This window comes from Dicentrarchus labrax, unplaced genomic scaffold, assembly GCF_905237075.1.
Source record: "Dicentrarchus labrax unplaced genomic scaffold, dlabrax2021, whole genome shotgun sequence".
Classification (NCBI taxonomy): Eukaryota; Metazoa; Chordata; class Actinopteri; family Moronidae; genus Dicentrarchus; species Dicentrarchus labrax.
Genome location: NW_026136702.1, coordinates 2,717,201 through 2,741,091, shown reverse-complemented (window position 1 = coordinate 2,741,091; position 23,891 = coordinate 2,717,201). Strand labels below are relative to the sequence as shown.

The following is a 23,891-nucleotide window of genomic DNA, read 5'->3' as shown; positions in this document are numbered from 1 at the left end:
GCGTCAACCCTTTTGTCCTATCCGGGTACCGTAGTAAAAGCCCGGTGTACGGTTGCCTAGTAACGCTCCCTAACTACAAACAGTGATGGTGGGACCGTTGGGATCTAACATTACCGTTCACACGGAGTAATTGTTGGTCTTTAAAGAAACCAATGAGCGCCATATTTCCATTAAAAACTATTTTAATACGGGCGTATGGTTTTTCTAACGGTTTATCTAACGTTAGTTAACAATGTCGCGTTTTTGTTGACTTGCTAGTGTCTCACACACCCGGTGCAGTGCTTCCATTGGCAACACAATATCTCTACGGTTCTTTTCCTTCACTCTCACTTGACATGGACCTGGACATTCGTCAGTATCTAACCAGGGCAAATGAGCAACGAGGTTCGTAACGTATCAATTCAGGAACAATTAAATACACTTTGTAACGAGTTGTGAAAGTATGCCTTCACTGTGGTTTAATTAACGCCGTGTAATTAATGTGATACAGACTCCGGAGCTCTCCGGTCAGCCTACCGTTTAATCACGGACATGACGGCAGCTGCAACCAGCGGGCGAACTCCACGCGTTGCCCCGGAGCTGCACGTCGCTTGTGCGGAAGCAGCTCTACAGGTGAGTCGGTGGCAGGGATGGATCCACTGTACTGTGCAGGTCGATGCACTTCTCTGTTAATCTGCCAATACTCTGTGAATAAATATGTACTTTCAGTCTTCTAGATCATGCCAACTAAATTCTACTGAATACTAGTTCAATAGAGAGAATAGAGAATAGATTATGGAATTCAATTATTGGTTGAAGTGGGTTAGTTCATGTTTATTTAAGTATGCGGCACATTTTGCTTTACAGGAAGACAAAATGATTGGATTTGACACAGAAATACAAAGAAGTTGTTTAGATTTTGTAATTATTGGAATACATTGTTAAATAGGTGTACAGTATAACTGAGGAGTCAATCTTAAAGACTTAAAATTAAGTTTTTCATTGCCAACTTTAATTGCCAACTATTTTGATAATCAATTAATCCTTTTCAGTCATTTTTTCCTATAGAAAATGTCAAAATTCTTTGATTTCAGCCTCTTAAATGTGAATATTTTCTGGTCATCAATAATGAAAATAATTGTAAGATGTATAGACCTACATTAAGGACAATGTCCTCAGGTCTACACATTGGCCTACAGTCAGCATTTGACGGATGCTGAAACCACAGTATGAAAGATTCATGTTAGAAAGCCATGCAGTCTATGGAGAAAACACACGCCCTCAATGTGCCTGCAACCTTGCCTTTCAAGCACTGTGAGCAGTGTTTTTCATGTTGTGAGGAGTTCACGACTGCTGAGATGTCGCATAAGACATGATGCTTCAAGCAGCCTCCAAGAATGAAAGTTTTACATCTGACTGGGAAAAATGCCGAGTGCATTTATATGAGTAAATGCCTGCGACTGTAATGATATGTAAGCATCTTCTTCTGTGGAAGTTCCTGAATTTTTTCTGACATTACTGGCATGTTGGGAGGATGCATGACAGGATTTGCTTGGTTTGACTAAAAAGCACTAATGGAGCCAGATCCTTTTGGGGTTGTCAGTTTATTTCATTATGTCATTGTTTTCATACAGTAACTTTAGTTAGCTAAATCTAACTATTCTCCCAGTAGGGGATAGTAATGAATATTCACTAATGTAGACTGAATTGTCCGAGGGCAGGGGAAACATATTTGAATAATGAGACACAGTAATATTCTATAATGTGATTTGTTCTCTTTTCTTTATATCAAACAGCAGTGAAAATGCAGATTGCCTGGGAGTCTCAGGCTTAAGTGACTACTGAATTAGTCCTCATCCTCAGCAGAACTGCATCACAACATTCTTCAGTTTTCTAGAGAAGCATGAACACACACTGATCCACTGTTTATTAATGTTAGGTTTCATTAATGAAATACTTAATCATAACAAAATTAAGAGTTTACAGTATTGGGTTGTAATTTGTGTCACAGGATTATCTCCCCTGACAGTAGTATAGTTCCTTGAATAAACACTACCTTGTGTAAATTAGACCATATAACACAGTACTGACATTCTCAAGGGCAACAGCCTGCAGTTAAGATGATCTTTTTTTGTCATTCGCCAAATAAATGTGCATCACACATACATCAAGCCATTTCTGAATAGTTTTTAATAATGCATCGAACGTACAGAGAGAGTATAACTGCGGATAAGGTTTAAATATTTATTTTGTTTGGCCTTTGTGTGTCTTTTTCTTTATTTTCAGCTGGGTTGTTTGGAGATAAGCACGGCGTGTCTAAAGATGTACTTTGAAGGGAATCCGCCGGCTAATCAATTTTTGTGTCGAGCCTACCTCTGCCAGGGCCAGCTGAAGTCTCCGCCGGCCACTGGGAGTGTGGTGAGGACAGTAAATTGGACACATTTCCTCAAGGGGGTTGTGTGTATTTGTGTGTCTGTGACATTGGGGTACATACAGCCACATCTACTGTAGACATGTACTGTACTTATTTGCACTTAAAGTGGAGCAAATGTCCTAGCTTTGTAAACAACTAGTATTTTGGAAGCCATGTTTCCCTTGTATTTCCACAGTAAAGTTTTTCTTGGTATTTGATCAAACTGTGGCATTTTTTTGTCTGATCTTTGTATGTTTGTATGATGTGACACTTTTGCTTTGTTTTCTATTGTAGGCAGACTTTGAAGAGGCTGTGCTGCATTTTCTTAAAGCAATTGAAATCTCAAAATCTGAACAAAGGTATGTAACCTCTCTGAATGTGCTTGGCTTTGTTCTAACTGTGTCAAGCAAGTTGACCAATTTATGCCTTTTACAATTTATCATCTGTGATACTGTTTGACAGTTGTCACTATAGTGCTAAGGCACACCTGTAAAAACATGTAATGAAAGTTACAACAGGGATTTTTGTTTTAGCTATGATGAGTTCAGAGAGTTCAGTCTGCTGTACAGAAATATTCTGGGACATGAATGTTTGATTTGAAAAGAGCAGTGCTGAAATATAACATGATTCTTCATGGTTTACCCTGACCCTTTATTCACAATTGGATGAGATTCAGCATGTTTTCTTATCAAATGTAACAGCTGACTGGAAGCATCTGTGAGCAGGGTGAAAAGGATGATAAATATAGATGTAATAATAGAAACTGTGAAGGATAAGTTCCCTTGTTCCTTGCTCTGAAAGATGTGTTTGGAGATAGCGGCTTAGCCTTTGCAAGCAATCAGCACTGAATTTCTCTGCTAATGAACTCATAACTTGTCAATAAAAGGGCTGAATGAGCAATCGCAATTAATACCAAAGGGAATACATATCTAATACATCCAGCCCAAACTAATGCACCACACACTCTCTGGTGAATAAATTAGCAGCACTCTGTTCAGACAATTTCCTCCAAAACAGCGCCTTGAATTCATAAATTTCCCTTATTTCACATATAACGGCTTACACAGGGTGCTCTCTTGAGGCTCATTGGACGATGGTTAATCCACACACATTCGCAATTTACAGGACTTATACATACAGAGCTGACACTTGGTCTGAATTGATTTGTACTAAGATATGAAATGGCTCGCATGAACATCACATAAATAATTCAGTGTTCTCTGTTTACTTATTTTGCATGTGGTTTGTTTCTTGCAGATACCACTTCCTAGTGTTCAATGCCTCCGTGCTGTACTTCCAGACAGTGCGTCCTCTCTTGCAGCCAGGGCGGTGCCTTCACCTCATCCCCTCCCTCAGGCAGGTGGTCCAGAGTCTGGAGGATGTGGCAGACCAGGACCACAGCTGGAGGGCTGAACTCATGATGCAAGTGACCCCGCAATGCTCCTTCACTTGTCTTTCATGAATAAGTCCAGTCCTGATTCTGTCTCATGCTGGATTCACAGGGATGACATACAGAGCTAATTAACCAGCAGTTCATTCCACAGCTTTCTGGCTCCCTAGTTAATTGGTTGCCTTATTCTTCTCTATGGAGTGGAGAATCTGTTCTAATGTAAGCTGTTTTATCATGCTCTCCCATGACACCTCAGGCCCAAATGTTAGTTATCTTTGTTCAGAGGACATAATATACCATTCATGAATGTCAATGATATAGCTACCCAGGGTATTAATGGGATTGGGTACAGTCTGAAATTCATAGCTTCATAGCATAGTATTATCCGTATAATATAGGGTGGCCAACATACATGGCTTCTATTCAAAATTATAATAATGCAGTGCATGGTCTATACTGACCAGGGGTGAACAATATGAGAAACATCACCCCAGTGTCAGCCAAACAGAACAATACAGGTATCATAAAATAAGGGCTACTTTATTGTGTTGGATGTACAGTAGCTTGGTGTGAGTACAGTAATAAACTGGGAAATTGGTATATACTGTAGTGCTGTGGAGACTGCGGTAGTAAAACTCACATTGTAAACAATGTCTACTTGTTGAGGAAATGTCCCAGTAACCCTTGCAAAGAATGTTTCGTTGGTCTCATTTGCTCTCTGTTTCTATTCAGGCACCTGATCAAATGTCTTGTGGACTGTGGGGAAACGGAGGATGCTGTAAATTTAGCTAAAGTTACAGAAGAATTCATCAAGTCACATACCCCACATCTTTATCAGAGACTCTTTATGTTACTGGTAAACAGCATTTCTTTATTACTTACAAAAATGATAAAGATTTAACAGTGTTTTAGAAGCATTTATTTTGGGAGTTAACATATCACGTGAAAACCATGTATCTCCATATTATTAAAATGTTTGTCATTAAAGGTCCAGTGTGTAACATTGAGGAGGATCTGTTGGCAGAAATGGAATATAATATTCATTCACACTCATTCATGAAAGGGGAGGGTGAAGTGAGGGAGTTGCAATCTGCAATTACACCACTAGATGCCACTAAATACTAAGCACTGAATCTTTAAGAAAAACTACTTTGTGACCTTAACTTTAAACACAATTAAAGATTGTTTAGGAAAATTGTCTGGACCAACAAAAGGGCATTCAATCTTTCAATGTACTTGGGTTTCATGGAACAGCATTGATATACCATTATGACTAACTTGGTGAACTTCAAAACTTGGTACCATTTTATTAAAGATGACTAACAGCCAGGTGAATAAACGGTGCAAAAAACACAAACAGCTTTATCTAGAGCCAGTGTTTGGTTTGTCTGGGCTATTTTACAAATATGACAGTTCAACATGGCTGCCTCCAGACTCATTCTAAGGTACCAAAAACACAACAATACAACACTTCTTATTTTCAGGTGATTATTACATTATTGAAACATATTTATGCATATTATATTCCATTTCTGCTAATAGATCCTCCAGTCATTGCTATCCCGACCCTATTCATAAAATCTACCCCTGTCTTATCCTGGCCTGGACACTGGTTAGCTGCGGACTACTTTGCATTTAAATAATTGAGTTGATTTTGAAGTACCGTAGAGCTTTTAGTAAAACATTTTGGCGTGATAAATAAAGAGTAACTCCAACCTTCACTTTACTCTTCTCTTCTAGGTACATCACAAGCTGGCAGAGAGTGATGTCCTCATTGAAATGAGCAGGCAGTGCACTACCTTAACAGTCATTTACAAAGTACAGGAATTTAAAAAGTAAGGAAAGTTTATGTGTTATGTTTAAGTCAAGCTTTATTTTTTTTCTGCTCTGAGGCTGTCAGAGGATTTGTTTTGCATAGAGCATTGTTGCCAAGATGAAAGCCTATTCCATCTATCTGCTGCTAAGATAAACAAATTGTACTGTAGCTGTCATTATCAAAGAAGAGAGGCTTTGATCTGCTTTATCAGTGTGTGCTTTTTAACATTCGTTGAGGGAACATTGTGTTTGAAACAATATGCTTTATTGATTGATTGCCTGTTTGCTTTTTTAGAATGCTTCTTGCTGCTAATAATAGAGACAAGCTCAGTCATACAGTTAATGGTCATACTAAGGTCATGATTTGTGCAGTTTTACCATTCTGTATTTGTAACCTACAGTGTGTATTTTTCCTATATGCCATCTCTTCTTGAGCTATAGGGCAACCAGAGGGACATTGATGTGTGTTTGATCCTGAAGCTTCATACCTTCAGCTAACTTGGAAGCTCTTCAGACATTAACCCCCTGGCTCTCAGCTTAGCCTTTGGCGTCCCATAGTGGGCAAGTTTATTTGGCTGCCCGCTTACATGAATAGTATAGAAGCATGGCTTCTGGTGTGTTATAGTGCAAACTCAATCCCGGCCCACACCCCCTTTCTGCAGGCATGTTCTCAACATGTCAGAGCTCCTTATGGTTCCCCAGCTCGGCTATAAACGTTGACAGCATGACTCAGTTTGACCCAGCAATCGTCAGCATCTTATAGGTTATTTTGCCTAAGGTTTATGCACTGTTAGTGTGAGTATATTAGGGGGCAAACGAAAATACAGATGCATGCATACTCTTGGATGTATATTAATGTACACAGACAAGTTTTCATGTTGTTTGCAGCAGGTTGAAAGAAATGAATGAGGGTGAGTCAACCAAAGAGGAGCTGGAGCAGATTTTCCATTTCCTGGTGGACTGTAGCAAAGTAACGACTACGCCTGTGAACTCCAGCCCTCTTCAGAGCCCAACACCCATCCAACCAGCTGACAGGTCTGTGACCCAAAGTGTCACTCAACAAATCACCTACCCTGTTGCACCCTGTTCTCTTCCTGAACCTCCCACTACCATAAAACCACATGTATATCCCAAGGGCAGTACATGGCTCAGATTACTGTACTGAAGTGTTGTGAATTGTATAATTTATGTTTTATCTGGGATTTGCAGATCTGCCTTCCTCCTGGAGTTGGCTCTGCTGGCCTTGCAAGTGAGGCATCAGAAAGTAGCTGCCAGCTGTTTGAAAGAGCTAAAGTCGGCAGGAGAGGCTGTGAGTGTCCGATATTCTCTTAGGCGGTAGCGTGGCTCCGTGCTGTAACTGTACATATTATAGAAGCGTGCAAATTTATTCATGGAATTTGACATCCTGTCTAAAGTAGGCACTTGACAATAGATGAGATTAATTAGCTGAGCTCATGCCCACGAGCTAAAGAGGTTGTTGCATGCTTGATTACTTTCAGCAATGTAGTGTAATGTGAAAAAAAGTGTGTAATCTATTTCATAGAAAGGTGTGTAGTTTTTTCAGAATTGTGCCCTTTTTGCTCTGACATACCATAATTAGCAACACTGCATGTGCAAGAACTTGTGATACGAGATACGTGTCATCCTTCCATGCATTGCTGAATGCTAATTCTTGAAATCACATGTGTATTTGTCCTTTTAGAGTATCGGCCAACGCATAATAATGGAATGTGTCAACTGTGAAATCAACCTCCTGAAGAGAGAGGCGAAGATGAATGACTATTCCAAAGCCAGTGTGGAGGTGCTCGATCATTTTCCTGAATTATCAGCCATGTGTTTCTGCCACATGTTATAGTGCAGGCACGGGACCCATTGGCGGAGCCTTGATTAACCGTTCACTAATACTTTATGTAATCTCATTCTTTGTTTAAAGGTGGTACATCCAGAAATCACCCTTCACTTAAATAGGTGTCCTTGCCTTAAGGAACTGCTAACCCTGCTAATCTGGCAGCACTTTATCAGTTTCAGTGGAGAATTTTAATTATCATATAATCACCCCAATATGTTTTCAGAAGTGTTTTCCTCTATATTTCCTAAATATTCTGGAGGGGAGTAGGATCATGTAATCTCATTTTGTACCATATAATATTTTGAGGTGAAAACTGTCTCATTTAAAGATTGGCACCACATATTCAGTCTAATTCAGTCCAAGTACACTTGCCAAGTGATAGAAGTGTCGTGCTGTCATTGCTACAGGAGAGATTCTCAATCTGTAGTTGTTATCCCACAGGCCCGGCTGAGGGAGATAAGCAAGCTGGATCAGTGGCTGCAGACTGCAGTGAGGGAGGGGGATCCTCAGGCCATACAGGCAGTGTGTGCTACCCAGTGGAGCTCCTGCCTGCCCCTCCTGCAGCACAACCTCAGGAAACGCATCAAGACACCTCTGCTCAGTGTGGCCCAAGTACTGGAAGACATGCAAAGGTTTTCCAACTTCTTCAAATTCATGATCATACATGGTTATGTGTGTATGTCTTAGGGCTTTTACATTTTTATTCTAGTGTTTACAATTCACTGAACATATGTTTAGCTGTGCCCTGTAGCTATTTCACAAAAGAATTGACAGGCTGTGGTCTAATTCAACATTCAAGTCCATACTGTATAAACGATATACAGCATGTATCATGGTCATTTTCAAATTATAGTTCAAATTATGTTTTAATGTGATAATGTTGAGTTTTAATAATGTTTTCCTGGTTTTAGTAATGCAGATTGCCTGAACAACACACCCCATCAAAATGGTTTCTTAGTGTGCTTTTCTGCAGTTACATTTTTAAAACGATTACTTTCAGGCTTAAATACTGTAAATGTATGTATTTGGATCAAGAAAGACGCTATTATGATGATTTATGGTAAGAAACAGTAACTTTTATGTCAGGTTTCTTTCACTTTAGCCTTTTGTTACAATTACTGAGAGCCAACATTGAGCTGTTTTTCAAGATGACATAAGTAGATATCATTAGTATCTCCCAATTGTGAACTTTGGTTTCAGACCTACAGACTTTCGTTCCTTTGTAATATGTTAGTTAATGTCTGAAGTCTTTGTGTGTTATTTTCACAGTATGTTGCTGGAGATGCGCTGTCAAGTCCACTCAGAGCTGGCAGTGATTGAAGAGGAGGAGGGGCGCCTTGAGGCTTCCTTGACTCACCTTCAGAAAGCCATGCTGTTGGATAACGGGACACAACGAGAACGCCTGTTGTCAGCTCTCCGCCTCCTGCAGCTCAGAGGGACCCTCTACCAAACGCCCTCCCGGACCGAGGATAAAGCCGCTATGCTTATGCAGCAGGTTTTCAGCCTATCTTTGTCAGACAGTATAACATTACAAAATGTAACAATTTTTTAAAGCTGAACGAGGCAAGATTTTTTATGCGCTTGTGAAGTAGAAGAGAACCCTATCCCCCCAGAACTTAGTTGTTGAATGACTTTTGGGTGTTAAAGTCAAATCACATTTAACTCACATTATGCAGGTTTAATTAGACAAGAGTAAGCGTAATTTGTATGCCATAAGATAAAAATTCAGTTTGCTTTGATGTGTGGTGTACTTAAATTCACAGAGGATAGTTTGCCTGCTTAGAGGAATATAAATAAACTGCATGGCTACAAGTTAACATCCAATCTGACATCCAAACCTTCAATCTCTTTCTCAGGCCAGGGACATGCAGCCCCAAGAGAAGACAGACAGTCGTCCCATCCTGGTTGCTGCGGGTCTCCTTTTGGCCCCCGATGATTTCCAGGTGGTGCTGGATGCAGACAACACCTCCAAAAGTACAGATTTCTCGTCTTCCCTTTTGGTTTTCACTGAGACACAATAACATTTTCTTTACGCATCTCTGATTTGCAAGAAGATCTTCTCGACATGTCCATATTTAGTAAGCCTTTTTCCTCTTGTATTTGTGCTAGGAATCATACATTTCATTAAACTTTAGTAAACAGACAGTTTACTGGCCTGGAAGAATATACCCCAGAGACCTCTTATCTGGGATGTATTCTGCAGGCACAGTCACTTTCTCCTTTATGCATACACACATTTAAGGGATGGAATAAGAACATATGAGTATAAGTAAATTACTATTTTATATCATAAAAAATTACTTTAAGCCCATAATCATATTCCTTTATTAACAAATATGTATAGTATATACATATGTAGTGTAAATTTTCTCCACCCTCTACCTGCTCGGTTCTAAGCTTCTGCTGAACCTGCTGCCTGTTCCCACTCTCTTTCTCTCTTTCTCTCTTTCTTAGCTTTCTCTACACTCATTGTGGTGGCTTTGGTACACTGTATTTTGTGTGGTGTTTTTTTTTTTTTCTTTGAAGTCTGTGTCCTGTTGCATTAATAATATAAATGAGCCTACAGATCCGGAGATACCATAAATTAGTGAATAATAAAACATTTATCTTAGGCGCTGAACTATGCCATACGTAAATGCTTTGGAATCTTGTTAGTTCATTAATTAGTATATCAATACGGTATGAATACTTGCTTTATAATTTCTTTTCTAAGCTTGGTGAGCTCATACTGATCTAGTCGATCTGACTTAGCCCTCCTTCACTCACAGAATGCACCTGGAAGGCAGTCCTCTGCACTGATTGTGTAATGATTGGCTGTCTCAGTAAAACAGACACTCATTACACACAGATTGTCGATACAAATTGAATGAGCGTCACAGAGCAAAATTGATGTGCTCTGTCTTGGCTGTAAATTTGTCCCTTGGTTTTAAAGTCAGGACAGAAACTTTGCATGTGTTCCAGCGAAGCCTCATCGACCGCGTGCAGTGGATCAGGGAGCAGAAGGGCCTGAGCTCGGGGTCTTTGATCTCAGGCTCATTTTAGACTCCTTGGTCCACAGCATCAAATGAACATTCAGCAGTCCTAATGACCCAGGGAAGAATTTGCCTCTGACAGCTAGTCAAGGGGCTTTTCCTGCAAGCATGGGTTAAAAGCTTTTGTCCGTAGAGGCACCTCTTGTTTTTGTCCATAAACATCAAGCATTCCCTAGATGACGACACTTAAACATTGTGTTCTGAGCTTCAAAGCCAGCACACAGAGTAACCCTTGAGACTATAAGAATTAATTAATTGCAGCATGTAATGTAGCCACCATTTTGTATTGTTCCTCAGATGTTCATCAATGAGAGGTGTGTGCCTGAGCGTGTGTGTGTGTTTGAACTCTCAGAGTGAGCACACACGCACTAGAGCATTCAAAGTCATAGACCCCTATTTATAATTCCATCTATTAAACAAATGATTGAATACCCCTGTTGCTGGAGATAGGTCTGTGTAATAATCTGGAATATGTGCCTTTATTTTTGTTTTGTTTTTCTTACATGTCTAATGTGATTAAGCTGTAGTCAGTGACATCCCTTTTTGAAAGAGTTAAAAATGCTGGAAATGGGCCATTTACTCTTGTAGTCCCTTACTCGTGTTTCCTTTTGCTTACATGGAAATGGCATAATAAGGATCATTATGTAACTTCCTCAGAAGGATAACATTCTCACTCTGCATGAGAGTGCACATTTGTTCTATTTTCTTTGAATTATAGACAATGATTTAAGCCCAAGGAGTTGTGCAACAGTGTGACTAGACTTTTTGTTATGCATGCTAGCCAGAATATTGTATTAATTCATTATTTAGAGAAAATGCAGAAGCTTTTCCAACATCATTAATAAAGTTCAACTTATGTATTCAGTACTCCAACAATTGTCTAGTTCCCATAGGCAGTCTTGGATCTGGACCAGTGGCTCAGCTCTCTGCTAAGGCTCAACATCACTCTACATCTGTATGGAAGGTGGATGGATACCTGGCCAGACAAGGAGATGACACAGATAACACAGAGAGGGTGTGTGTGTGTGTGTGTGTGTGTGTGTGTGTGTGTGTGTGTGTGTGTGTGTGTGTGTGTGTGTGTGTGTGTTGGTACATTTACATGTACTATTTGTGACTGTACTTGTACTGTATGTGTATCAATTCGAGTGAAAGCCTTTTTTTCTGTATTCTGCCAGTGCAAATTTCTTGATAATTATTTTTAGCTGTCAGGCTTCCCAGAAACCCAGTTGGAATATTGGCTATATAATCATCCATATATGCCTTGTTGAATTTATTACTGTTTGCTGTTACAGAACATTACATAGTAATGCATGTGTGATATATTGGTCCTCTCTCTTAAAGTTGTTGTGTGGCTACAGGAGTCTACAAGGTTCCATTACATCTCCTTATTCAAAGCACATAGCTGGGTTTCTTCTGTTTACTGATGTCATTACAGTAAAAAAGTGTGCACATCAGAATTGGCAGGCATAATGGTCATAAGAGAGCAGAGCCATCAGGACCCGAAGATTCCCCAAAGGAGAAGTTTATTATTCATGGCCCTGCAAAGCAAACAACTTTAGATCATATACATTGTGCTGCTGTGCACTTGCCCTGACCTCCACCTTTATAAAGGAGCCATCTCATTCTTTATTTCTTGGCTGTTCCAGGGTGAAGTTGTGGGCAACCCTGGTAAAGACATCCAGGAAACAGGAAGTTTGGGATGTGTGCCGAGCTGCTTGTCGATTCTGTTTGCTTTACGATGACGGGAGATGGAACATTTCCAGGACTGACAGTAAGATGATGAATGATCGTTAGACTGACGGTAAAATAGCAGAAACATTACTAAAACTGGGGAGAGATTAGGATATTAGAATGCTGTAAAGAGAAACCACAGGCTTAGATACATAACCGCTGTTTGTATAACTTCTGTGTTATCATTGCAGGATTATAAAAGTATCTTCATTCAGTTCACTGTTAATGTGTAAATCAAATTCAAAATAATAATGGCTCTAAATTACATGAGATTTAATTTGGTTAAAAGTAGTGCTGATGAAAAGACACAGGTGGACATGAAGTAATAGTAGTAGTAGGAGAGGTTTTCTGTCATTGCGAGAATTAACATCAATGATTTTGTCAATCTGACCCAGAATGTAGATGCTCGGAGGAAGAAAGCTGTGCAGAATGTCTTCACGGTTGCAATGGAAGCCAAACCTGTGTGAGGGACTTGCTGCGCCTTTTAGCTGAAATCCGCTTCATCAATGCGGAGGTGTGTGCTCACTAATGTATGCCGCCTAATACACACATACACTTTTAATGTTTCATGTTGCTCCTACTGTAAACATGGTTGGTTCATTCGGTATTTGCAGACTAAAACAAAGCAAAGGCACCCAAATGTATTTTTTTGGCGTTGATCCATCCCAAAGATTTCATTACTGTACTGCCACTGATAATAAAAGCTACTATATAGAAAGGCAATTACTGAAAGTAAATACACTGCATGGATATTACGGGAAAAAAATTGACCTTAAGTTGTAGCAAAATGGCGTTCGATTTCATATAAGGGACACAAACACTTTTTCTGGTTATTCTAATGATAGAGAGTTAATCTTAGCTGTAATTTATTGGTTTTATTCTACAGATCGGACGCAAAAACTTTCAGCTGTCTGACTTTCATCGTTTGCTAACAGACGTTACCAAGAGCTGTGGAAAGAGAGCATTTACATTCTCTGGCCTACAAGCTACTACTGTACTGAGGGGTTCATGTTCACAAAAACTTGTGAGCTAACTTTATTGGAATATTCTACTTGATTTGTTTAGCTTGAGCTCTTTTGAAGTATAAGATTAGAGACAAAGACTGCTTGCAGTAGTAAACATTCATTGTGGGATTTTTAACAAGCCTATGAGGTAGCTGTTGATTTGTTGGAGTCAGAGACTCGTCATATGAGCTTGTCTTATTGTGTAATCCCACTTCCCATCAAACTTGAAGCTCCAAGTCTTTATGAAGTCCATAGAGATGTCAACTTGACAGCACTTTGAAGAAAATGGAGACAACTATCCACAGCCACTACATGACCCTGCCAGAACTGACTCACAGGGTAGCCTCTCTGCTTGCTCCTATAATGTATCTCTGTCTTTGTTCCTTGACACATGGGTGTTACTTTTTGAGAATTGGGTCATAATGAATTAATTTTAAATATACCTACGCCTCAGTCTGATGATAAAGACAAGTTCCTTGTGTCTTACCTGAGTTGTCCACCACTGGAGTAAAATGCTCACCAGTCATTTCTTTTTCCTTTGATCTGCTACAGCTAAGCTTTAACGGCTCTAGAGAAGCTGTCATCCCATAGCGGGGAGGTCTTCTCTACTCCGTCTACTATGAAGGTGAACAGGAAGTCACTTAAATATTATCTTTTGGGGTTGAGGAAATGTATGTATTTTGTTCTGCTCAGGCCACTGTCCAAAAGCTGCTAACAGAGGGGGTGCAGCTAAACAGCCCTGCTGTCCCTGCAGTGGAGTGTGTGTCTGAAGAGGATCCACCATGGGCTGTTTACAGGTGAAAACACAATATGCATACACACATGCTAACATCATAAAACTAGAATATTTTGTCTATGCACTGTATGTTTCTACTTTATTTTTTACATTTCCATTTATACATTTTAAGTATGGATTTGTAAAATTATTAAATGCATACATACATGATTATATAAAACAATTTCAGTTTAAATTTTAAGTTTTATTTGGAATTATTAATAGCTACAGCAGCAATATAAGCATCTCTATCAGACTTCAGGAAAAGTCTGCTGGAACATACTGTAAGCAGCTTTCAGTGACCACATTTCCTCCAGTTGTGTTTTTTTAATCCTATGTAATTATTAGATTAATAATTAGAACAAATTTGCTGAGGTCCACAAAACATTTGTTAGGTCCCAAGAAATGTAGCAGGGTTGACAAAATGCTGTGTAGTGTATTGTGCTATATTGGATTACATAATTATCCACTAATGCTTCTATGTGCATTGTCAACTGTGGATGTCCACAGTCTCTGATAGGAAGGTTGTGACAATATTTTGTACCTCAGTGACAGTGGCTCATTTAATGGGTCGGTGAGTTAAATTGAATATATTTGCGCAACTTGTCAGAAATAATGAAAGCCGATGGTGGGAATGACACAATCTCTTGAACTACATACCAATTAACTAAAAGATGTTTTTTCCCTTTTCATTCCTAAACCAAAACTACACACAAGATCAAAACCATTCCCACACCAATTAAATGGTTGAAAGGCTTCAAACATCATTAATGATATGATTATCTTCATTAAAGACTAAGATCGTACATGTTTCCCCACCACCTCATGCCCTTTACAGTAGGATCAGAGCCATTGTGGTTATCTTTTTCAGTGATTATGGGATTTAAACCATTTCACCGAGATAGAATCTGCACAAAAAACCAATTTGCATTTTTTGAACAATGCTTTATATCTGTGACTTGGATTGCAGTCATGGTTGTCTTCTTCTTGTCTTAACGGCTTATTTTCTTTATTGAATTGACATGACCTGACATATCCCATTCAGCAGTGGCACTATTACACTTTGCCTGAAATTTGCCTCCAGTGCACTGTAATATTATGAGAGTTGAGAGCTATCACTGTGCAACCAGGTGCTCAAATAAATTGCTGTTGAATGCCTCATTAGAAATAACATATTTGACATTGTCAAGGTGACTTCCACTCTTCCTGGTGTATGCAGAAAAGCCTGCCACACAGCAAATGGAACTATCTGTGTAAAGAAAATGTGCATTTTAAGTTTAAACAAGCAACTTTTAAAAAAAGTCACCTTTAGTTTAATTGTTAACTAGATAGAACATCATGTGGCCACAATACTGTCTTTCTCTCTCACACACAAACACGACTTTCTCTCTCCCTTTCCCACTCACTACTGTACCTCTCTACCTCTCTCACCCAGAGACTGGATCCAGGCTTTGTCTGCCTACGCCACCTCCAACTTCTTGCGGGCAGCGGAGCTCGGAGCAGAGATCAGGGAGCCGTGGGTGGTAGCGAATGCAGCCATTTACCTGTGGAATTACAGCAGCCACTTGTTGGCAGCTGGGGAGTACCTACGCCTGCTTCCCACCTTCCAGAGTCTGGTGGAGATGATCCAAAAGACAGAGTACACTGGGTAGGCCAGGTCTCAAAATTATTATCACTTTTGTTACAGGGTATATACCCATTAGACAGAATAGTTTGGGTGTTTGGCCTATAGTAAAGTATATTTCGGTCCAGTGCTAAAAAGAGCCAAGCTGCTCCACCGACAATGAATTAAAGACTTATTTTGGGCAGTTGCTGTTGATGTGGATCATTCATGATGTGGATCTTTCATCAGTGTTTCTGTAAACAGATCTGAACTACAATATCACAGGTGAAAAACTCATTCACAAAATGTCAACATTTGAAGATCTACCATACTGATGATGACTGTACATTTTTAAAATTACCCAGTAGGTTATGAAAGTGTTTCATCACCCAGCAGTCATTTACTCAACCCTCACTGGACTACTATGCAAAACATAGTCTTTCCATTATGGTGAAAATGATTACACTGTAAGCTCAAAAGAGAAATATGTATACTTGTCCTCAGAAAAAACATTTTAGACACAGTCAGGGTTGACTTTTGAAAAATGTCTGATAATATATTCTCTATGGCACTGTAACTCCCTCACAGAAAAAAAGCTGTTTAAGCTTTTATCTTATTTCTGTCTGTGGAAAGAAACAGTGAATGTTCGTGAAATCAGACCAAACTGCCCTTGAGCAGAGCAATAATTATGTGAATGTTGTGATTCAGTGACATTCTCATGTAACAATGTGGCCAAGGAGACAAAACATACATTTTGCCATCCAAATCTGTGGTAAGGGCTTTTACTTCAGCAAGAACTAAAATATAAAAACAAAGATGTTTGGCCTTCAAGCCCAACTTTCAGTCCTTGTTTTTCCAGATAATGTCAGTTTGGAGCATTCTTTGCGTTGTACTTCTCAGAAATCGTGCTCTCTTTGTGCTGCTGTGTGATGCTGTGGCCCGGGGTTTGATCCAACCTCTGTGTGGACCAGACCACATCGAGCCAGCCCCGCAAGGAGACAAGAGCAAAAACAGAGCTGAGAAGGGGATGGAGAAGGCTGCCAGTGTCGCAGGGGGTTTCTTAGACCCTGCTGCCATGCAGGATGTCCGCAAAGCCCTAGAGGTATGTCGTAGTGTGTGTACAGTATGTGTGCAGGGGATGGGGGCAAGCGGCACCTTTGTGTGTCTGTGACTAAATGTTTCGATTACTGTATTTAATAAATGTCAGTACCACAGAAGTATTTAGAAGAATAGTGACTTTCAGTTTCAGTTAGATTATTGTAACATTAGTCTTTCATAATGCGCTTTTGAACATCCCCAACTACTTGGCAGGTGTGACGCACCAACTACACCAATTTGCGTGGCTATGTCTCTAACAAGTGCATAAAACCTTTCAGTGTCACCATATTTTTGCTTAAATCTCACTGTGACACAATACATTTTTATAAAGTGGGTATTGGGTTAGGGTTAGGGTTTGACATCCATTACTCATCCAACATATTTGCATAAAAGCTGCATTAACTATACTATGAAATATACATTTGCATAAAGATGCCCTTTCTTACCATACATTTATATTAAAACTCTCTAAGCAATCAATTAAGTAACCATATTTGCATAAAGATAAAAAATGCAAAGAAAAATAAATAATCCATCCTGATTAAAAATTAATGAGGTTATAATACTCTCACGTTTAGAAACCTCCAAGTATTGTATAACACAAAATAATGACAACTCAGAAACCAGCTTTACTGAGATTACAAAATAATCAAAATATGTTTAGTCGGAGATCTATTTTGTTGAAGCAAACATTATTGTCCCTCTGTCAAATCCCTCTCAGACTGATTGGGGTGTTTCGAGCTCTCTGATCTTTCCATAGTGAAAACAATGTCTGAAATTCCAGCATTCAAAGCTTAAGAACAGATTAGAATCTGTGAAAAGATTGTGTTAAGACTCTGAAAGGAGTGTGTATATAATCTCTGGATGGAATTCACTGAATCTTTGCAAGACGTGCTCAGAAACTTAAATTTTAATCTTTTGTACAGATTGTAACTTTCAAATTCCAAATCTCACTTTTCAAACTAGAGTTTAAACCATTAAAGCTTGATTTTCAGCCTTTTTAAATGTTTACTTTTAATTGTATTAAATATGAATGATGAGACTGGTCAGTGTCATACGGATACCGACCAGTTGGGAAGCTTTTTTTTTTCATGTTATTTTCGAACAAACTTCATGTTGTCCATAAAATTGGCTGGCAAATAAGCTTCTAGTACATTGATTCTGTGAAATGTATTTCGGTCCTTACTTACAGTATAATAATGTCAAAAAGGTAGTGGGCTTCACAAGAACAAAAATGCTAAGACGAAAGCCACTCTATATCTGATCAGGCTTAGCACTAATTTGTTTATGTTTCATACAGTACATTTGTATCTGTACTGAAGAAACACAAGTCCTCTCAGAAAGCATTAATTCCTCCTCGAGATGTTATCATGAAAGATATCAGAGCATCACAGGTGAAAAGTTAAAGCACTCTCAGGTGCTATTTTGTTATCTTGTTATCTTGTTCTTGTTCTTTGGCACCCATTACTCATCGAACCATGAGACACACACATGCGTATGCACTTACATGTAGCTTTCATGGCTGGCTTTCTTTGTGCCACTGAAGTCTGATATCTCTGTTCTCTTTCCTGCAGTTGCCAATTAAACCCTGTTTCCTTTCTCCTTTTCTATTCAAAGGATCCTCCATGAATATCAGCTCTAACTCCAGATGAAAGACACTTTATCAGTGAATTATTAACTACATTTCATCGTTTCCTTTTTGAAGGGAAGATAAAAAATAATCTTTTCCAATACATTTTTTATAGTCTACAGTACAGCAGGGTCAGATACAGTGTCTTAGTCAACAAAGTCTTGGTGACTTTGAGTCTTTTGTGTATGTCTGTCATGTCTTCAGCTGGCAGGCGGGCAGAGGGCCTTGAGCTAGAGAAAGTCCAGGGTGTGCACGGATATGTATCATAATCTATGGTATTTGATGGACACTTTGATCCACTTTAACATTTTAATATCATTTAGGATTATATATAATCCTGACCATGTTAATGTCATGTTCTACTTATCAAGCTTCTCAGACTGCTAATTCTATACCAACTACTTCCAGCTGATAGAATGTAAGCTCATTGTTGTTTTCCACACGTCCTCCTAGCTGTGTGACTACGCCCTGCGCATATCCAACTGCAACAGCCCAGGGGAGACCGTCCCCATTGCAGCAAGGAAACAGGTGGTGGCCACATGGGTGCAGATCAAGAGGCTCTTGCAACAGCAGATTGGCTCAAAGATGGACACTAAAGATGAGGTACCGTTCTCTGTGTAAGCCCAGAATCGTCTATGGTGCTTCATTTTAGGTTGCTAATTAAGCACTAATAAAGGCCTGTTCATAATATTATAATGTAAGGTAATTATATCAGATTGTAGTCCAGGATCGGTTTGCTACAAATATTCATAAATCCATTTCTAAGTTTGAATGTAAAGTTCACTAATTTCAAACTAGTAATTTACTAAATAAGGTTGCACCATTAAAACATGAGAACTGTATCAAGAGCAATGGACTGCGAAGAAGACACTGCCATCTTCTAGCAAGATAACATAATCTCCAATGTGTTACAATGTGTACAGTGCACAGTGTTAGAGACACAAAAGGTATATTTTGAATATAGGTGTTACTTTGTGTTTTTACGTCATCATGCTCCAACAATATATGTATTTCAGTGTAAGTAGTATTCATACAGTTTAGAATTAGTGGGAAATGTCCAATTATGCTAAGTCAAGCGGTGTGCTAATTAATGGTTATATATATGTATACGAAATTCCCTTGCTACTACATGTCACACCAGAGCACCACCCTCTCAAACCAAAATAATGGGACAGAAATAAAAGTAAAACTTACCATAACAGTCTTTGTTAGTCTTTTCACAGTCTTCCCAACAATCACCAATGCTGGTTTGGTCCAAATAAACCCTTAATTGACGCAGTTAGATGAATAAATATTCGTAAGAAGGGCTGCAAAGGCTGCTACGTAAGCTAATGTTAATACTTGGTTTGCGAATGCGCCCGTCAAAGTACGTCCACTGAAAGTGCTTTTTTGTTTTTGCCACTGACAGGCTCAGATTGTTGTTGTTGTCAGAAGTGTCTGAAAACATTAGGGAAATTATCTATACGGAGATAGACGATTTACCTTGCATATCATTGTAACATCATAACTTTATTCAGTGAGGACAGACACAAAACTCACCAAAACAGTCTTTGTTAGTCTTTCCACTGTTCAAACCATCAATCATGCTAATATATCTTGACATAGCAAACAGTGGTTTGCTGCTAAATTAAGGTTTTAAATCTCATATATACTGTATTGAAGTAGTATTTTTGGAGAGCTTGGAAGCTTTATATTATTGGTGAGGTACAGACAGTAATTGACTGCAATGAGACTTTTCTCCATTGTAACAAAACTGTGTTTCAGTTAACAAAACTACTTACTGCTGTATAAAATACTGCATACTTCTTTGTCTACACACCACAACAAATCATTAGTTTACACCTGCATATATTTAATGGTGATGAACACAATTAAAGTGAAAATAATATACTTAACTACAGTTGGTTAGCCCATGACCTCAGTGAGAGTGAGGCACTGAAAAACCTCTTCAATTGAGTGAGAAAGAGGCCACTGGCTTGCAGGCTCTGCTGAAACACTGTACTACAGAATTATAAGACATCAGATTGTCAATTATGTTGCAGATTTTCCCACCTTGCCCTTTTCCTTACAGCTGCTTCTTCTATTCTCTCTGCCTCCGCTTTTCCAACATCATTAATAAAGTTCAACGTATGTACCAAAGCTTTTTACCTCTGTTCATGTTCATGTCTACAGCGAATGAGCCAACACCACAGAAACAAGTGTCTATTGAGAATGAAACTTCACTCTTGATCTTCTTTTAATTCAGCAATTGATAATGTTGTTGGAAGAAGACTCTAAATCTAAACTCGGTGTCTGCAGTGAGTTTTAAGTTCTACAAACCAGGATTTCTACAAGAAAGGTAAAGAGACCTGTGTGAGCAGAACCAGAAATAGTTCAAAGTTAGGTGAAAGCATTTGAAACTGTGATCACTGCAGCACTGCATTTGCAGTTTTAGAACACAGTCGGCAGAACAAGAACAAGAACGAACTGCAACAAAATTGGTTTTAAGTAACAGCAATAGACATTTTCCACAGTAGCCATTTTTATATTTAATGCTAGGATAATCACAGGTATTATCAATGATACTAATTAAGGTTCCATTCCATTTAGTGTAGCAAAACCTTTCCAGTGAGTCAACTTGCACAATAGCAGCACTCTGACTCTGTTTGACCTGAATAGAACAGAACCTTAATTAGTAACATTAAAAACTATAGAAGGTCTATAAACACCCCCTTTGTATTGCAAATTTTGTGCTGAAACAAGGATCATATTTTTTTACTTTTGTATGCAGTTATTTTCTATTTTACTTGGAGGGGCTGGTATCCTCTGTGTATACTATATCTAAGATTAAAAGGCAGCCCAGAATTTATTTTATTGCGCTACAAAAAGGCTAAACTGTGAAGGAGGATGAATGCTCACTAACTGTATAGCTCATGGACACATAGCCATGTAACAATTATGTATCCTGTATCATGGTTTCCTCGCAGTTCTTCTGTAATGTGCTTATAATATTGCATATGATGCCTGACATTTTTATTAATCTTTTGATGTGGTAGGTGTTACTTCCGCCATATCCATATAGCAGCATTGTATCCCCTGTACTGTTATCTTTTCAGGATGTCATGTTTCCTGATTGTACTGCCTTACAGTGGGATAAAAATGTGGGCAAAGCACTTATACAATTTGTCATTTAGAAGGACGGTTTGATTAGTCACCGTAATCCTACGACCATTTGTCAGCCAAGAATTTCCTGTCCTACATTAGTCCTTTCAGCCTGATGTGCTTTGAGTCACAGCTAAATGAGGTTTGTTTCTTGCCATGCACATTAAGAAATGCAGTGTTAATATAAATGGGGGTTTATCTCTAATCTCAGTAAATCATTCATCAACTAATTTTCCACACAATAGGAAGTCATACATTATCAACAAGATCATCTCTGCGGTATTTGGGACACATACAATATGATAATGATGGTAATGAGGATACTGCAGGTGCATGTATAATTTATGAGCAAATAGTAATACATATATGTCTTTTCTATAATTAAACTTAAGGGATTGGTGTGTGTTCAGCCGAGGACTGCGCTGAAATGCTCATTCTTTTCCCCGTTCGCAGTGCGAGAATGAGGAAGTGTCGGCGATGACGCGTGTGCTGGTTGGAGTGGAGATGCTCCAGTGCAATAGGGACCCCAGGCATATGGAGTTCTCTGTTCCCAGTCTCTCCACAGTATGTACTGCTCTCTGCTCGTGTTTTCCTACAGTAGCTGTCGCCCAGATGGCAACAACATATGCGATATGACCCATGAGCCTTCAGAGCCTGTCTGCATCTTATCATGTGTCAATATTTTGAAAATACTGTAGCTGCTTGATCATTATGCTTTGGTCGGATTAAGGTTATCAGAAATGTCTTCAACACGAGGTGTGCTGTGCATTTTTCCTGTGGAGAATCACTCTCTCTGACACTAAAGGCCCTTTGGCTTTTTTCCCTACATCTATATCTTCTTTCACTCTGCCTCTTATCTGTCAATCTCTCCTTGGCTCTCTTTTCTCCTTCTTCCTTTCTTCCTATTTTCATTCACTCATTCCTCTCCTGCATTCTTCCCATTGCTCCCTACCCCCTTTTTCCACTGTTGCTTACTTTTTTGTCCTTCTAACCTTTCATTTTCTGTGTGCCTCCACCCCCCCCCACCCACCCCATTCCTTTGCTTGCTTCCTTTACTTTTCGCTACTCTACCGTCTTTCCCCTCACCAATCCTATTTTCATTTATGTCCCTTCTATTTCTTCTCCTTTCTCTTCCATCACCCTCCTTGCCTTCCCCCCCTTCACTCACTCCACCCAATTCTCTCCTATTCCCTGCTTGCATTACTTAATCCCCCCTCTACGTTTTCCCACCCTTGTTTTCGTTACCTCGCTGCTTGCCTCCCCTTATTTCTCAACCTCCTTCGCCTCATCGTTTCTCTGACTCCCTCATCTCCTCATTTTCTGCACCAACTCCTCTCCTCCTTTTTCCCTCACCACCTCCATTTTCCTCCCCTACCCTCTTCTCTCTCCTCACCTAAAGCTGGTGAGCATGGTGTCTGAATGCAACTGGACTGACGTGGTGGTAGAGTTGCAGGTGTGCTGCCAGCTGGCTGCTTTCTGCCATGAGTCCAAGGACCACAGCTCGGTGTTGTGCTGTACCAAGAGAGCTCTGCAGCTGGAAGAAGCAGCGGCAAAGAGTCTCAACACCATCCCCTTTGTTTTGTAAGTGGAGTGGGCTGATTATATTTGATGTCTAATTCTTAAAAATGGGCAGGGGGGGCTGCACTTGATATGAATGTTTGTGCTTTGTTATGAAAAGCACTATAGGTAGATGTGTGGTTGAGATTTTTGCTTCCAAAGCTCTCTGAATGGCAGGTGACATCTTGTGCATATTCAAGAGTATTGCAAGCGATTTTATTGAGCAAGCATTTCTTTCAATTTCTGCACGAAGCCACAAAGTTTGAATTAAGTTTCAAAGTTTCAGATTCTTCAAGGGTATGTCAGTTTTACATTTTGTGTGATTGATTGATTGACTTTGATTGACAGCTAATATATTTCCTCATATCCCTAGCTATGGCCTGACTGCGGTGAATGAGATGCTGAGCAGTGCCGCTTGTTTAAGGGGTTTGAGTTTAGTCCATGAGTCCAATGGGGATCTACACACTTACAAAGAGGCTATGAAGGTGCTTCTGTCCAGTGTCAGGTGCTGTTTACTGTGAGATTTTGTATTGACTAATGCCTTGGGCAGCTACAAACTAGTTTTAAAGATATTCCCTTGATATGGTTTCTCTACATTTGTATTTTCTTACATTATATGTGCTTGCTATCATCTCTTGTCCATAGCTATGCAGAAAAGGCTGAGAATCCAGCATTGTGTGTCAGAGCTGCCAGACATTACTGGAACACTTGTCTACCCCTAACACAGACTCCTGAGGAAAGATGGCAGCTGCAAGGGCCCCTGGAGAAGATCCTGATTGCTCTGGTTCATACCAACACTAAACATGCCAATGTATGGACACCTCTTTAGCCATATTCACACATTCACTCAACAGTCCTGTTGTGGTCATAGCCA

General features: G+C 39.4%; 1 protein-coding gene across 1 annotated transcript in view; it reads left to right on the top strand.

The window, feature by feature from the left end:
- The first annotated feature begins 79 nt into the window (after positions 1-79).
- Positions 80-23,891, top strand: part of LOC127350010 (cilia- and flagella-associated protein 46) — a 52,541-nt gene continuing 28,729 nt past the window's right edge. Inside the window, exons 1-24 of the mRNA XM_051376155.1 lie at positions 80-384; positions 491-612; positions 2,266-2,397; positions 2,687-2,751; positions 3,650-3,814; positions 4,515-4,638; positions 5,523-5,617; positions 6,486-6,632; positions 6,807-6,906; positions 7,300-7,398; positions 7,888-8,078; positions 8,716-8,941; positions 9,303-9,420; positions 11,363-11,496; positions 12,129-12,249; positions 12,605-12,723; positions 13,907-14,010; positions 15,424-15,636; positions 16,492-16,693; positions 18,773-18,922; positions 21,914-22,024; positions 22,860-23,041; positions 23,391-23,522; positions 23,663-23,828. Coding sequence (XP_051232115.1) covers positions 336-384; positions 491-612; positions 2,266-2,397; positions 2,687-2,751; positions 3,650-3,814; positions 4,515-4,638; positions 5,523-5,617; positions 6,486-6,632; positions 6,807-6,906; positions 7,300-7,398; positions 7,888-8,078; positions 8,716-8,941; positions 9,303-9,420; positions 11,363-11,496; positions 12,129-12,249; positions 12,605-12,723; positions 13,907-14,010; positions 15,424-15,636; positions 16,492-16,693; positions 18,773-18,922; positions 21,914-22,024; positions 22,860-23,041; positions 23,391-23,522; positions 23,663-23,828 — 3,267 coding nt within the window. The 5' untranslated portion in view covers positions 80-335. The remainder of the gene's footprint in view (positions 385-490; positions 613-2,265; positions 2,398-2,686; positions 2,752-3,649; positions 3,815-4,514; positions 4,639-5,522; positions 5,618-6,485; positions 6,633-6,806; positions 6,907-7,299; positions 7,399-7,887; positions 8,079-8,715; positions 8,942-9,302; positions 9,421-11,362; positions 11,497-12,128; positions 12,250-12,604; positions 12,724-13,906; positions 14,011-15,423; positions 15,637-16,491; positions 16,694-18,772; positions 18,923-21,913; positions 22,025-22,859; positions 23,042-23,390; positions 23,523-23,662; positions 23,829-23,891) is intronic.